The 17,306-nt window shown below is 42.2% G+C and overlaps 1 protein-coding gene across 3 annotated transcripts in view; it reads right to left on the bottom strand.

Annotated features, from left to right (window-relative positions):
• Window positions 1-11,190, bottom strand: part of ATP11A (ATPase phospholipid transporting 11A) — a 119,037-nt gene extending 107,847 nt beyond the window's left edge. For all 3 annotated transcript variants that reach the window (XM_036381732.2, XM_054518624.1, XM_054518625.1), the window contains exon 1: window positions 10,855-11,190. In XM_036381732.2, coding sequence (XP_036237625.1) covers window positions 10,855-10,893 — 39 coding nt within the window. In that variant the 5' untranslated portion in view covers window positions 10,894-11,190. The remainder of the gene's footprint in view (window positions 1-10,854) is intronic.
• Window positions 11,191-17,306: the final 6,116 nt, after the last annotated feature.

The following is a 17,306-nucleotide window of genomic DNA, read 5'->3' as shown; positions in this document are numbered from 1 at the left end:
GAGCTTTTTCCCATTTTTCTCTTCATTTCTTCCCTCTTAGTGCCAATACACAGGCACCTCCTATCAAATTAGGCCATCTGGTCACTTGACAGCTGTAAATAGCAAGCAGTCAGTTAACATTGTTCAGGAGATTAACAATACCACAGCATTTGCAGGTGAAGTTAAAACAACCCTGTGGGTTAGTTTTGTGCTGTCTTTTTGGTTTTTAATCTTAGAAGATGAAAGAATTGTGTACTTGTGCTCAATAATTGCCATTAAACAAATTTCTTAGCCTAGCTTTAGCCCACCTGCCCCCATCCTCCCCACTATGGTATTAACAACCAACAATATATTCAACTAGATATGTATCTGCTGTACCAACAGCACAGAAAGAGCTTCAAGTCAAAAATAAAGGGGATTTGTTTAGAACTCTGAAAATTGCTTGTTTAAGGTAGTCAGGAATTGAAAATCTGATTACTTCTAGTTAAAAAGCATAAAAACACTAAATATTTTTTAAAAAGAATCAGTATAAGAAATTTTAAAATCTATATACTATATTTCAAACATTAAATTAACTTGATAATTTTTTAATACTTAAGGTTACCCAAGAAATCTTTTCTTTTATTACTACTTTTTTTCTTGGCCTATGTGAGCAAGAAGTTTGATTTATCAGAGCCAAGCTTTCCAAAGTTCATATTGATGGTGAAGAGACTAGAATATGAAAGATTAAGGTAACTCTGAACATCATGGTTACTATTAGTGTAACTCCACAGGAAAAAAAAAAACCAAAAAGGAACTACACAATTTAATAGAAAGATGTTTACTGTAACACACACATAACACACCAATAAATAAAAGCTATGTCAGTGTATTCAATGTTTGCAGAAAAAGTGTTGAGTACTAAACTAAAGAACTAACATTAATCTATCAAAATCTGATTAGAGTCTAAGGAGTCTTTTCAACCAAAGCACAGTCTCTAGCCTGAACTTACAGTACACTTCTGCAAATATCAGCATAAAAGTTTACTTTTTTAGCCACGAGTCAGTCAATAAACTGGTTTAAGCCTACATATACAGTAACCCCTTTCATACATATTGTATTTCACATAATAAGAGTGCATATCGACACAGGCACATTTTATAGTAAGATTAAATTGAAACCTGGTTTTTAAGAACTTTCATGCAGTTAAATTTTAAATAATGTCTTCCCCTCTGAAAAAGTATTCACTGAATAAGCAGATGTCAAATTCCCCAACAGCATTTCCTCCACATTCCCAAAATTCATCCAGCAACTGGCATGCCCTCTATGATTACAGCCTCAAGCCCAAGCCATAGGCAAAGACACCAGATACATTTCAAGAGAACCCAATTCTCCTTGAAGTGAGCTTTGGGATCCCAGAGCCCAACGCTCCTCTCATTCCTGAACCATGGATAATGCCAGCCTGGGAAATTAGAGTTTATTCCACTCACAGTCACCTCAAGAATAAAGACCAAGTAAATAGACTTCAGCTTTTTCTCAACAACCCTTCTTCAGATATATTACCAACCCAAAAAATAGGATTAGATTTGAGTCTCTGGTGTTCTGCAGGAAATAATCATTAAGAACCTATGAGTTTCAGTAACCTACCAACAACTACTATTAATGAAATTAAGACTTCAAGTGCAATTTCTCAGAGACTGTCATTCAACTGCCTTCTTTGTAGCTTCACAGGATACTATCCATGTTTCATGGAAGGCAACCAGTTCCTTCATTTACAGTATAAAATTACAAGCTAAACTTCTCAAAAATACACGCAGACATTTTTCCTTCACATTAATCCTTATACTGTCTTAGGCACATCATATATGTTCCAGTAACAGTAGCTTTTTTCAGTTTTATTTTCTAATGACCTCTTGACAAATATAGAAGTGTCTTGCTAGCCATCAAATGCCACTGCTGATTCAGATTCATCTCAAGAGATGCTACTTACAATGAATATAACCAGCATAAATAATTTCTGCAAACAGCTCATTAATAGGACTTTGAAAAGAAGGGAATAACTATGTAAAATGCTAAGCATGAACTACAAGTTACTAATGCAATTCAGATAACAAAAAATCCATTTTGGTTCATCTGCATGTCTACTCCACAGTGTAAATTTGAAAAAAATTTAGAGAGACAAAAAAATCTACTGGGCAAACACCTCAGTATTCCCTCCCTCTCCCCAGTCCATCCATACAATTATCTCCCAACAAGTACTTCATACACAAGGTTTGTTTTCTGCATACAACTATTCTGATTATTAACATTAATTTTGCAAAACTTTAAGGGCACATCAGTAGATGTTCTTTTCAGAGGATTTCACAACATCCCATCTTAATGGTGAAGCAGAGGAAGAGCCTAATTGTCCTTAATCCTCTATTCAAAATAGGTTAGATGAAATCCTCTTTGGACTGAAGCAAAGAGATTAGTGAGTGTCACCAGGAAAAAGAAACACTATTCCCCCTCACCGTGGCCTGTATCTAGATGAGCTTAATGATTAATGAAGGAAACAGATTCTCCTATTTCAAAAAGGGAAATTAGTCTACAGGGAAGAGCAAAAAGAAAAGGAAAAATGTTTCTATGAAATCTTCAAATTGTTATGCTTCCATGCTAGTAGTAACAACACGGATGCTGTAAGTAAGAAGCACACCAAAACACACTTTCCCAGTATGCCCCAGTAATCAGAAAAGAGCACATAGGAAGACCCTTTTTTTTAATACCAATATACATCTGTATCCCTGGAAAATCCTGGCATAATTTTTGACATTGCTAAATGAATAGCACATGATTTAAGGAAGCACATGTACACCCATCTGCACATGAATGCATACAAATGCAGATGGAGAAATAAAGAGGGAAATAGATGGTATCATGAGAAGCAATGCAGAACACTTGGGTAACAAGACAGAAACAACGCCAAAACACAGTCATTACAAGCTTGTGTTCACACCCAGTTTTCTTCTGGTGACACAGTAATTTTGTTACCTGGAAGCACTAAACTACCCTTACAACTTCTTGCTACAGGAAAGGTGGACTATACTCTTATCCCTGTCCCAAGAAAGGATGAATGCACATAGAAATTAACATCCAGAAGCAGAAAGATATCTAGGTGATTTATCATTTATCTTCTGTGATGTTCCAAACAAAAAACTACCTGGCCACCAGCCCATCTCCTCAGTCTCCTAGAACAATCCAAGCTAGGCTGCCAGTTTATTCCTAAAAAGAGGGCATTTTTTAATATAGTATCACAAATACTCAATACTTTCAAAATTACAATCAACGTTAAATTGAAAAAAAAAAAAACAACAAATGAAACAGTTCTAATGACAACTCAAGAGTCTGTGCCACAGGCTTCTCAGAGTCATTACTGAGAGGGAAGAAAAACAGCTTGTATACCTATGATATAGAATAAGAATTCCTGGTTTGCCTTGTCTACCTGCAGCTGTTGCCATGGTAATTACAGCAGAGAAGATAATAGCATTCCAGTGTCATTTTACTTCACAGCTCAGGATGAACTTCTGCTGAAATGTTCCTCAACAACTATAAAAATAATACATTATCCTGTGTAATGGCAAGCCACTTGAATAACCAGAATTATTCTGGAAAAAATATCATCTGTCTAAAAGACTTGTAGGAGCAGAGGTATGTTACCTTGCTCAAACAACAACAACAAAAAAGCCCAACAAAAAACCAAAGAAAAAAACCAGTAAAGTTGAATCCAGTTGCATAACAGGTTCTAAAACATCTGCTCAGTCTTCTCTGTGACAGTTTTCTCTTGTTTCTGCTCCCTGACACACCTGCACATGACATGCAGTAGGCATCGCACAGTAAATCCTGCTGGAGCACCTCAGAAACCACAATGGGTTTCCAGTCATACTTCAACCTAGTTAAATGGACTAAGTTTTATTACATCCATCTCAAGACCACAAAAGTAGCTGGCCATGATATTTGTGGAATACTTCACTTGCCAGCCCAGTCACCATTTTCTGAGTGCTGTATGACCACTACTGTAGGACAGAAGAAAAAGAATCAATGAGAAATGGTGATCTGAGATGTTAAGCTATAAACATGTTACTTTGGTACTTTGTCCTCTTCCATTCCCAAAAATAATTTTCAAAAGGCTTCCTGCTTGCAGAACTGATACTCAGTGGTGCTTGAGAAAACACAAAAAAGCAGAACAATACTAAACTTTTTTTAAGCCAAACAACATGTTATCAAGAGACAAAAGCAACTATATGGTTCTCATTTCAGGATTTTTGATGCTAAAGAAAGATCAAAACTTCTTGATCTATTTTAAGTCACTGAAACAGTTCTACAATTTAGATGCTCCAAAAGCAGTGTTTTCTACTATCATAGAACATCTGATGAGTGCAGATGAGTAATATTTTGTAGTCAATAGCAACCAGCATGTAATATGTACACTGACTTCCTGTAAGTTAACTGTTTTACATACACAATGTCCTACTTTCATTTGTTTATTCTCAAAAGAAAAAGGAAATGATGTTTTTCTTGTGTAAATTAGTGAATTGATGGAGTGGAGGGGGAGGGGAAAAAACAAAGCTCATGCAATTCTCCATGTTTATTGCCCTTCAGCAATAAATAACTGATGGGGGAAGGGAGGGAAGGGAGAATATCTGGGTGCTTTTTGAGCATCAGATAATACTGATACATCTCTAGAGTACATTACAAGCCAGAATGAACACAAGACTCACTACCAGTCTGAAGAGCGAAATTTGCAGGAGTGCTGAATTCTGTCAGCCACATTCAACAAAATTAACTTAAGTAAAGCTTTGAAACTTTGCCCTTTTTAAATAAATTGCTGAAAAGTCAGCAGGAAGCATTCCATACAGATAACCACCCCCCCAAAAAATAAGAGAAAAAGGCAATTAGGCAAATAAAGCAATGGTGCTTAGGGAAACAGGGATTCAAAAGTTACTTGTGCTGTTTGATGCCCTCTGTTGAACCTTCCACAGCAGGAAGAACTGGTACCTGCAGTGAAGCAGAGCCGAGAGATGGGAAGCATCTCAAGTTTCAAAAAAACATTGTGACACACAGACTTGCACAAGAGATAACAAAAATGGATTACATACCAGGAATAGACACAAACCCCTAAGAGCTGCAAGTTACAATTGCTGACCCATGAATACATATATAGATCCTACAGAGAGCTTCTTTTGTACACTCAACACAGCCAGCAGACAAAGTCTGTCATATATATGTGTTTATATACAGCTTAAAACAGCTTCAGATTTTGTCAAATTATATCTCTGAACTTACAAACAAAACATAACAATGCTTTTGACTTACTTGCCTAGGAAGAAAACTGCTTAACAGGAACGTTGACTAAGAACAGCACCAGTTTAATTCTCATCTGCAAGACTGCAAAGGAGGCTGAATAAACTCAGAAGCAAAAGCAAGAACCAAACACCCTCAAATGAATTAACTAAATTTAGACTAAATTTAAAGAACAATAGGTGATCTGAAACACTTGACAAATGGACTGTCCTTTAAGACACAAATGACTATAAAGCACCACGGCTCACAATTTCACCAACTTTCCAGTCAAAGCAGTTATCAACCTCTACTGCAAAGTAAGATAAATAAATAAACTCAAGTTCAATATTAATTTATATCTACCAAGACTACATACACAAGTAAAAGACTTAGGAAATCCAATTAGAAAACAGTTTTAGAGTTATAATGCAAATCAAAGGCAACAAAATCATCTAAGTCAATGACAAAAAGTCACAGGCTGTCATGAAACTTAGTTAAGAACTTGCTAAAAATCCCTACCATAACTTCCTGGCTAGTCAAGTGTCTTTTCAAACTACAATTAAAGTTGACCCACTTCTACAAAAGTGAAAAATAGAGCATCCACTTGTACACTCAATTTGTTCCAGCCTCCCAAAAAAAGAGATTTTTTGCACAACTAATAGGCCAGCAGCTCCCCAGAGACCAAAGCTGTAGTAAATCCCTGCTCCTTCTGGAAACGCATCTTACCTGCTACTACCTTCATTTAGAGATACTTACACAGGTAACAAATACTTAAAATCCAGATTTGTAATCCTAAAGTAACAGGAGAACCTGAAAGGGGAGAAGCAGTAAAGTAGCAAGTTCTCTAAATATACTACATAACACAGGCAAAACTCATCAGTAATACAGACCTCTGACCCAGCAGCATTTACTGTACAACCTAAAGCCATCAACCTGGGCAGGGGCTTTTAGTGTCCAGGGCCAGCTGTCTTACAGATACAGAACAGACTGTCACCATAGGCAGCAAGATGTTCAGCAACCATTTAGTGTCCAAAAGGCATATGCTAAAGGGCAACATCTTCCCAGATTGCCCAGATACAGTCAAATCAACAGTATTCAGGAATATCCAAATCCATGTTCAGCCATGAACAGCTACAAAAGACATATGCCCATGTTTTATTAAGGAAAGGGTTCATTTGGTGAAAGATGTCACCAAAATTTAAAATAATTTAAATATTATTAACCAACTTTTGACTGTGATGGGGACAGACTGCAGAAGTCATATCACCAGCAAAAAATAAGTGATCAGAGAAAACTAAAGCAGCTGCATTAACACAGGCAGAACAGATCACCTAATGATATCCACAGTGTCCCAAATAATTTAACTACAAAACAGAAGCTAATCTTGTATGGAGGCAGTTTTAATTGCCATCATATGCTTGTTTTTTCCCCTAAATGTGTATTAAGTGTACTGCTTAATATTAAGCTAACAAGTTTCTCTTGTTACTAAGCAGGTTCTGCATGACACTTACAAGATACCCCGTGTTAATTCTGTATTCTCTGGCTGTGCAGCTGCCCTCCCTGGGGTAGCACATATCCTCTGGGGAATCCAGGGAGAAGACAGCGAAGTGTTTTGTCTGATGCAAAAGCAACATCCACAAAAAAGGTTCTATTTTTACAGAGTATGTGACAAAAAGTATAGTCCCACCTAGTAATGTTCATATTATCCACACACAGTCATTATTTCCATTATTTGGGAAATAATTTTTTGGTGTTAAAATTTATCTTATTTATCTTAATGTAGAAGACTTACTTATTCAGGTCCTATGATTCCACGTAGAAGCAAAGCTGTAAATTAGGGTGTTTCTATTTTGTTACTTAAAGATGCCTCTAATATAGATCATACACATTCTAAAGCAGTAAAATATACAGATTTACCTCAATAGACACAAATAAGAAAATTACAATGCTGCTTATCAGCTTCCAAAGGATTTGGAAAACTGAACTTCACGTCAGCTGTACTGCAGTGAAACAAACACTTTTTCCATAACAAAGTTATTTTCCACCATCAGTCCTGTAAATTGAGTATGGCTGCAGTCATGGTTACAGGAAGCAAAAGGTGAAGTGAAAAGAACCCAAAATTTGCAGGATGAACCCAAAATTTGCAGGATGATCTTAAGAGGCAGAACAAAAGAATGCCAATTTAAAAATTTAGTAAGATAAAGACAATTCCCTCTGTCCTTCTAAGAGACCACAACATCTCCTGGTGAAGAGATATGAAGTACAGTATGACTAGCATGCTGAACATATACCTTATTCAACCCCCATCACTAAACTCTTCAATGCCTTGAAGATATAAAAAGGACACTCAATGCAGGTAAAACAGCAAATACTTGAAAATGCTAACCAGGAAGCTGACAGCACCCAGTCATTGCTACTCTTCCACAGGGCCTTGGAAATTTGTGCACAGATTTTGCACTGCTTCAGGACAGAAACTGTCCAGTAAAGGAAAGAGAAATGGGAGGGAACTTCCCAATCACAACAAACCCATACTTTTATGTCCTACAACAAACAGGACCAAGAAAGAAAATTAATGACACAGAACTATTGGAAACCATCCTATTAGCAGTCTCCATTAGTACATCACATCCCAACTGTTTGTTTTCCTGAGATCATACCATAAAAGCTCCCAGCTAACCCGGCACCTCCAGGTGCAGCAGCCAAGGTTTTCAGCATAATCCAGAGACCAGTCTTTCTCTAGGAAGGACCTGAAGCTGAACAAGTCCAGGAGACTTGCAGAACAAAGATTCATAGTTCTAAGACCCTGATCATGAAACAGTTTTTGTATTGACTTTAACCAAAGCCAAGTTCGAGCTAACTTTGGAATAAACACAAGATGTAACTATCCACTCCAGCTCTCCCACAGAAGTCTCTGCCTTGTCTCCCTTATTAAAAGCAGTTGGAAAGTGGCAAGCACATCTACATCTGTGTGCCTGGCTGGTGCACATGGAGCTTTGGTGAACAGCTCTGGAGTGATGCACCTGACATGTACATCTGCTACTCATGCAGAGCAGTCAGTTTCAGGCCCAGTAGTCAAACTAGTACTTTTCATTTTCACTGCTGAAGATGCACAAAAGTAGTTGAACCATGGAGGTACAAAAGAAAAATAGACAAGAAAAACCATGCAACACAAACATAAGGTTGCCAGACCTCAACAGTCTTATTGAAATGAACACAAATTTACTTAGAGCACTGTTGCGGTGTGAAGCAATATCCTGTTTCATCTTTCCCAGTCCCTCAGGTGTGCCAACCTCTCCCTTCCCCTCCCCCTTGCCCCCTTGCTAAGTGCTGTCCATCAATCTTAACATTCCAGCAAGGGCGGTGTCTGGTTGGTGCAGTTCAAAAGATGCCTCTCAGCCCTGGGGTCATTGGCCAGTCCAGGTGTCATTGTCCCCTGAGACTCCTACCCTTCCACCTGGTTGATGGCACACCTACCCCTTCCCCTCCCCCTTTCCCCGGGCTTAAAAAGACAGGGACCATGCGGTCTTTATTCTGTTGGAGCCGTTACAAGATTCAGAGATCTGTGACCCTGGAATAAAACTCTGGATTAAATCCTACAGTAGAATCCGTCTCCTTTTCCTTTACCTCGCCTAAAGCCTTTCCACCAGAGGTAAACCTGAGTTCCTGCTTGCCTGGACTTGTTCCAAGTGCCAGCTGCAACATACAGCCAGCCAGGGGTGTCTCTGGGGTGAAACCACCTCAGCTGCCGCCTCTGGTCAAGCAGCAAGGGCCAGGCACGTTCCATCCGGTAATATTGGGATCATATTCCAATACAGCACCTTTTCGTTAAAATTACCCTTCAGTGGAAGAAAGGTTTCAAAGTTAAGACACTGAGCAAAAGCAAAATAACAAGAAGCAACAGGTGAAAATAGACAAGGCAGCATGGACCATCCTAGGCAATTACCCAGGCACAGCCTGTCAGCATACTCACAGTACAGAAGGTAGTGTGACCAAGGCAATAGGAAGCCTTCTTCACATGGGATATAATAATGTTTCATTTATCTTTTAGACTGCTGCCTTCGTCTCATCAGCAGTGCAGGAGAGTAGTGACAGTCCACAACTCAAGAGCTCAAGCCCCTTACTTTCAACATACTGTCTTCTCTTCCATATTTGATGCTTAAGCCCACCTTGGAAGAGGTCACCAACAACGCTATGCACAAGAGATTTAACAGTGTGCTTGCTCTGTGCAAAACGACCATGCCATTTGTACAGGCTCCAAATTGAGCAAACACAAAGGAAGAAATCTTAAACTAAATCCAACAGTCATATCAGCACTGACAGATCTCTACACCCAAAGTGATCCTCCCTCTTTCCAAAGAGACCTCAGTACAACTCACCTGGTCTTTACATCCATAGAGACCATTCTCTTATACCTCATCATTATTGTTGCTACATATTATTTGGAGTATTCTCTTCCTTTTCTTAGGACCACTTTCTAAAGATCCATACACACATAGCTGATTTTAATATTCTCCTCTCTACTCTCTCCTCATCCCACCAATATCCTACAGCAAACCGGAAGAAAAAAGAGCAACAATTTTCATCTCTGCTACTTTTCTTCATTTATACTTCAAAAAGACAGACTTCAGCCAGTACTAGGTGGACACAGCTCTTGTCACACACAAAACTAAGTGCACTTACTCTAAGTGAAAAAACTCGAGTGCTCTGACCAAGGCAAAAGTACTTCTGGCATAGGAAGAAAAGTTATTTGTACTTGAAATTTCGTATTCTATCTCCCTGTCTTTTAAAAATTACTTCTATGCCCAAAAGCAGGAATTTGCCATGTCCTAGTACAAGGTCCCCATGCCTTGTACAACCCCACACTTACAGGCATCCTGCTAATCTACTTAAACCATTATCCTGAGCACTTATTAGGGTTGCATGGAACTGGAGCAGCACTCAGTGACGCACCTGAGCCTACACTTGGACCCCACTCTAACGCGCTGCCCAGTTGCTCTCTCGGGCGATGCGGATGGGTTTTCACACTCTGACCAACAAGCCACATCTGCCCTCTTTCCCCGGAGCACTCTCAAGTCTGACGTGTTTGAATCTTACGACGCACACCTAAAAAAACTTGGGACCGTTCGTCATATATACCATTCGTCAGTATACTTAAACTGGACAATTCCACCAAAAAAAAAGTCGCTTGACGGAAACAATATAAGGAAGAGAAAGGTAATAAACAAACCAAAAGAAAACACATTAAAAGAAAAAAGCAGCTGGATAGCGGGAGGTTTTATTTGCCCTGCCAACTACGTATCGCAGTAGCCTGTGAATTACAGCGCTCTGAACTCAGGTCAAGCACTGAGGTTCAGCGAAGGACAGTCCCGTGGGGCGGGCGGGCTGCGGGGAGCGCACGGCACCCGCCGCCGCTGCATCCCCGTTTGCACCGGGCATCACGTGCGGCGGCCCCGAGGCTCCCCGGCCGCCGAGCCGGTCACGGGACCGCCCAACTCCTGGACCGAGCCCTTCCTGCGAGCCCGGGGCCACGGCGGGGGCTGCCGCCCGCGCCCGGGGTGGAGCGGCACCGGCGGTACTCACGTATCGGCTCACGAGGGTCCGCAGGAGGCTGCAATCCATGGCGGGCGGGCGGCTCAGGACGGCGCCGCCGAGTGCTCGCCGGTGCCGCCGGGCTCCCTGGCTCGCCTCCTCACTCGCCACATGCAGAGAGCCGCGCTCGCCCCGCCGGACCCGCTGTGACGCCGGCCCGGCGCTCGCCGCCGTCCCCCGGCTATGCCATGTGCTCGCCGCCGCCGCTGCGGCGCGTCGCCCTGCGGCCCCGCATGCCCCCCGTCGCTGCTGCTGCTGCCGCCGCCACTGGAGTCCCGCCGAGGGCAGGCGGAGGGGACTGCGCTGCCGGTAAAGCTCTCCCTCTCCCGCCCCCGCCCGCTGCGCTCTGCCCGCCGCGCGCGCCGCCCAGGGCTTTATCCGGCGGGCGGGGCCGGGGCCGCCCCCGCGCCGCTCCCCCCGCCCTTCCCCGCTCCCGGCGCGCGCGCGCGGGCCCGCCTGGTACCGGCCCGGCCCCCGCCCGGCGCGCGCCGCTCTGATCGCGCCGGGCGGCCGCGGCGGCGCGCACGTCACGCGCGCGGGTGCGCGCGCCGGCGGCCGTGCCCGCTCCCCGTCCCGTCCAGTCCCGCGCGCGGCTCCCGGAGCGGCCGGTACCGGCTCCGGGCGGGGGGAGGCGGGAAACCTGCCCGTGCCTGGGAATGGGCTGGGAACACTGGGGTGAGCCAGTGCATTGTACTGGGAGCACCGGAGGGAGTGAAACTGGGCGGGAGGGGAAAACACAGGGAGAGGCTAAAGAGTAGCATTGGGTGCGCTGGGAGGAAACTGGGAGCACTGGTGGAGAGCGAGGGAGTGGCACTGGGGGGGCTGGGGCCCTGGGGGTAGCCACGAAGCGATACTGGAAGAACTGGGATGGCATGAGAGCACGGAATGGAAACCAGGAATGATGCTGGGAGCGAATTGGGAACACTAAGGGGAGTTAGTGAATGATGCTGGGAGTACTCGTAACTGTAGAATGGATTGGGTTGGATTGGAAAGGACCTTAAAGATGGATCTCATTCCAACCCCTCCGCTATGGGCACGGGGACCTGGGGGGACGGGGGTGGAGCCGGGGAATGTTGCTGGGGCCACTAGGGCGAGTCGGGAAATGACACTGGGACTACTGGGAGGAAACTGGGAGCAGTGGAGGAAGACGATGAGCGATACTGGGCGGGCACGGGAGCGCTGCGGAGCGACAGGCAGGGCCAGTGGGTGCTCCCTGCGCCCCGCCTTCACCTGCGCCGCCCCGGGCAGCGGGGAGCGGCCGCCGCGCCCTTCCGGGGCGGGGGTGCCCGCGGCAGGACGGCGCCGACCCCCGCCCGCCCCGGCGCCTCCCGGGGACGCTGCCCCGCCGCGCCTGCTCCCGCTCGGCCGCGGGACCGAGCTGTGCCGGAGGCGAGCCCCGCTCCGGCCCCAGGGGCGGCAGCGCTGGGGCGCAGCACGGCGCGGACAGCCGGGACCGGCCCCGCTTGCAGAGCGCGGCAGGAGCAGATTAGGAAACCTCTGTGCGGTACAACGCACACATCACAGCCCTGCTGAGCCCGCAAACTGTAGAAACTACTTGGGGATAGGTAAAGGGAGAAGCAGAACTCGGCAAAAAACGCACACGAAGGAGAAGTAGAAGCGTATCATTATTCCCTTTTTTTTTTTTTATCTAGATGCCTAAGACAACACCTTTTAGGTATTTAGGCCTTTGTTTTCTTCAGCTGTTGTTTGTTCATGCCATTCATACCGAGGAACTCACTCAAGTTAGCAGGAATTTTGTACCCAGTCTCAGATTACAACTTCATATAAAACAAAGGCTCTAAACCAAATACTCTCTCAACAACTAAATGAAACTTACTAATTTTATAAAAGTCAATCTTTTACTAAAAAAGTCGATTTTAACAAAATCAGAATTGTATGCTTATGAAAATCCGTTCCTTTCTTTGGCAGCAATCACATAAGCTGTCCCTTATTGTCTAGTTCACGGCTGAAACAATGAAGTTTTTGCTTATTTTGCCTTTTGTTTTGTCACAATTACATAGCTCTCTGGACACCATCAAATATTTTACCACAAAGAACGCACAAATTTCTAGTACAACAAACACATAGAAAAAATAGAAACTGAACTATTTGAGATCATTACATAAATACTAACAGAAAGAACATATGACTGTTTCTTTACAGGTCACCTTTAATGTAGGTGCATTTTATAAATTCAGCAGTTTTTATTGCTGGTTAGATTGCAAAATGTATCATTTAATGCACACTAAGTGCAGTGTGGTCAAACTAATGTTGCTGTTAAAACTCTAAAGGGACGGTCTAAACCCCAATTTTCATCTTGGTTACGACTAATAATTTATATTTATTTTGTGGCACCTCCCATTTTCATGCTCCTATTTACAGACCTAACACTTCTGTGACATAGGTTTCTGTACTTGCATTTCAGCTTCAAGAACTCATCACTGAAATTGAAAGGTGAAAATAAAAAAAAGATCCATTAAATAACAGGAGTTTTTCTCAAAATTAGCAATTCTGCATGAATTAACACAAAACTTCTTTATTTTCTGTTTATTTACAAGAACACTTACATATTAAAATAATATTATGTGTGCATGTCATCAGTCTTCAGGAAACTAGTTTATTATCAAGTAAAAACTACAGAAGAACTTCATGAACATAAAGTGATAGTTTCAAAACAAACAGATTGCAAAGCTGTAACAGGAAATTGTTTCCATTTGATGTACTTCTCTGTCTAGCTATTCCAATTTCAAAGAACTTACAGAATATTCATATTTTGTAATATTTTCTCAAGTTATTCAGCTTTTATTCAAACAGTACTATTTAGTCAATCCAGTCTTTTTAATGACATTGCTTCTTGCCTGGGTTTGGAGCGAAAGCAAATTTTCAAATTATGCAGAAAGTTGTTTTCTAAAGCTTTCTTTTAATACTTTCAGTAGTTTCTTTCATCCAGGTGCCACAATCTTTTTTTTTTCCATTTCATTGAGTGTCCCTGTGTGCCATGCCCACATTACTTGGTGCACCTCACAGAGCATCTCTGAAGGGAAGGAATGTCACCTGCTGAGCTGGGAACAGTTGACAATGGTTCACTTCTGAGCATGACCATCATGGAGATATTTCTGAGCTCCTTGCTGTCTCCTCAGCTTAGGTAACCAAGGTGGGGCTGCAAGAAGCATTTTCCTCAGATCCACAGTCTGGAAGCAACTCATAGGTGTAGGCTGGCTGCATTCCCTGAGGTGAAAAGGGGACCAAAAAGCTCCTGTCCTCACTGAGTCTTTCAGTCCAGGGCAGAGGACACACAGACACAGCCATTTCCAGGCTGCTGCTCAAGCAAAGCTGAGCCATTTTTCTGCCTTCCCTACACTGCCAGGAAAAAGAGAGAAAATGAGCACATCTGGGTTCTGGGCACATACTGAGGTGAAATCCCATCCTATATTTGTGCCCATATTTCCACAAAAGGCACCTAATTGTGCAGCCCAGAGGCCAGCACTGGTAGGACACTGAAAGTTGGCACAGGACCTTGCCAACTGAGCTGTGGTTGTGCAGGGAGGGCTGCACAGCACACACATTTGAATTTTGGAGTGGCAAGCATCTCCAGGGTCAGTGGGCAACTGAGGAGGGTGTTGAGGTCACAGTTTTAGACTTAGGTACATCAAATCTGCCTAAGTCAGGCTTAAGGTGCCTGAGTCCTTTATTGGATCTATCCTAAAGTGACCTGCTGAAGGTCACGTTGTGACTTAGCAGTCAAGCCAAATGAGGAGCCTTGATCTTATTGGTCATGGATCTGTTCTGCCTATTATGTAATGTTTCACTTTTAAGCAATTTATTAAACTAATCATCTTTGTCTTTGAATATGCCATCACATTTATTTCACTCCTCATTTCTCATTTTAAAAATTCCTAAAATTACCTGTATGCTGTATTTTCTAAATTTCTTATGTCTTTTCTGACTGCAGATTTGACATCCTATTCCATTGCTCTCTGTTTCTCCTACCTATTCTTCTGATTGATTCCTTGTGATCCGTTACTGGCCTTTCAGGATTTTCCTACCTTCCCAGCTGAATTACCACATTGTCTAGATATTACTACTTAACACAGAATCTCACACCTCTTCTGATTTACTTACTGTGTCAGTACAGCTCTGCTTGAAACATCCCACTCATTGTATAATAGCATTAGAAATCAAGGTGAATACATTAGTGTGCAATAGATGTACTTTTCTTATGTACAGATGTATCTTCTGTTACTTTTAAACCCTTATTAAGTCACTCCATTTCATCATTGCAGTGAAAATGTTGAGACTGGTCCAAGGGCAGCAGCTCACTACATGCTGGATTCTCTTCTTGAGGCAGTAATAGATATTTTGCAGTTTAGTCCACCTTGATTTTGGAAGGTGGGAAGGCAGGATTTAAAGCTGGGCTCCAATAATGTGCCACAGTTCTCACAAGCATGCTGGTGATACAATATAAATGGGTAACATGGTAGACATCAGAATTTTTGTTCTAGATTTTAGTTTAACATCTGTTTAGGCTCCTGCTTCCTACTATGGTAGTGACTATTTACCTCTAGTAGTTCTGGCCAAAGTTACTAAATACTTCCTGGAAAAACTGTGTGTCGGTGATAAGAGATAACTCGGGCATGTGTGAGAATAGTGTGAGGAGTGGGAAATGGCAGAGATTGAAAAGCTGTTAATTGTATGCAGCTTACCTGCTTGAGAAACTGGTATGTGCTCTGAGTGAAATTGTTTATCCTGCAGTGTTCCTGGCTTTTCCCCTATATCACTTTGTAATTGTGTCTCTCCATCTATTATATTTCTGAAGAGTTAATGAAAAGAACAATTTCTCATTTTTGGGTCACCATATATTTAAACTAGTAAATTGGTACTAAAAAGAGAAATTATTCCCTCAATGAACAGATGTTTATGTTTTGATCTACTGAAATAATATTTTTTCAGATCCTTCTAAATATTGTTTGTGAAAACAGATACCAACAATAATTCTGAAATATGCTTTATGTTAAAAACATTTCACAGCCTGGAGTTTGTGACAGATGTACTTCATTTGAAGAATATAATTAACAGTTACAATGGTATTCTGACAACTTACCTGCCCAGGACAGATAACAAATTGAAGGTAAAGACAAAGCAAGTAAAATGACCAGCATCAAACTGCTCTGATAATGATTTTAGTAGAAGTAGAGTAGCCCAAAGGACAGAGGGAGACTCAAAAAAGTGCTGGACATTGAAGATCACTTCACTCTTGCTTGACTTTGTTTGTCTAGATCTTTTTTTTTGTTTGTTTTTCCAGAAAACATGTATGTGAAAAAGAGACACATTTCTGGCTCTTTGACCTATCTGTTTCTAACCTCTGGCAATAATGCATAACTTCTCTTCTAAAACCTAAATGCACTGTCATTGTGACAACATATAATTCCCACATCCTTGCTAACAAAGGTGACCTTTGTTAAATAGTTTCTTAACAAAATCCTCTAAAAGAACAGAGGGTTCTAAACAGATGCAATCAAACAAATGCACATCAGTTGAAATGATTTGGCTGCCATCTTCTGCCAGCTCAGGCAGTCAATTGCAGTTACAACCAAGATTTGTTCATCTGCTTTACCTGATGCAAGAGATCCAGTCCCTGGCTGCTGCAAAGTTATCCTCTTCATCAGGAAAGGCACAGGAATCAGGAATATCTTACTATTCCTGAGACAGAGCAGTCACATGGACCATTTGGAAGACTTGCCCCATCACTGTGGAACTGTATGAAACTCATTAAGAGGAAGCCCAGCCTCCAGCAGAGGAAGCTTCTCCTGGGATGAAATGCTGTTGGCTGCTATGGTTACTAATGTGATTTTCCATTTACTTCCTTGTTCACTCACCTGCTTTCTCATTCAAACACCACGCACAAGTACCTCCAGAGATATTTGTTGTTGGAATAGTGACAAACCTCATTAGTGGCAGCCATGCGCAATCAAGGAGGAAAAAGATACAAGTGATCAGCAAATAAACAGAAGAAAGGAAAGTGCTGGAATCTATGGGTATTGTGAATAATATTCTGTCCTTGCTGCTTTGTGAACTTTGTGTTCTCTTCACTTTGGATTTGCATTAATGTTAGTCTTGCCTTATGTCTCTATTTTACACCTCAGTGCTTCGATCCAGCAGAAGCTCCCCACAGTCAGACTCCTGTGACTGTAGAGCTGAGTGCAGCATCAGGATTTAGAGGAGCAAAACACTGTGGTTTATTTTTGGTATCTTAAAGGGACAAGCACATTATTTTGCTGTTTTATTTTGGTAGCACTTCACAGGTCTTCCCAAAGGTGTTCCCACCTTTACATACATTTTTTCCACCTTTTACACTTTTCTGTTCAGACAGTCCAACTGTATAGTAGTCCTACACTATGAAACTGTCAAATTGCAAATAAATTGAATGTCTTGAGGCTATTTCC

The sequence above is a fragment of the Molothrus ater genome, chromosome 2 (genome assembly GCF_012460135.2).
Source record: "Molothrus ater isolate BHLD 08-10-18 breed brown headed cowbird chromosome 2, BPBGC_Mater_1.1, whole genome shotgun sequence".
NCBI classification, from domain to species: Eukaryota; Metazoa; Chordata; class Aves; order Passeriformes; family Icteridae; genus Molothrus; species Molothrus ater.
The sequence above is the reverse complement of the archived record's forward strand: the minus strand, read 5'-3'. Positions and strand labels throughout refer to the sequence as shown.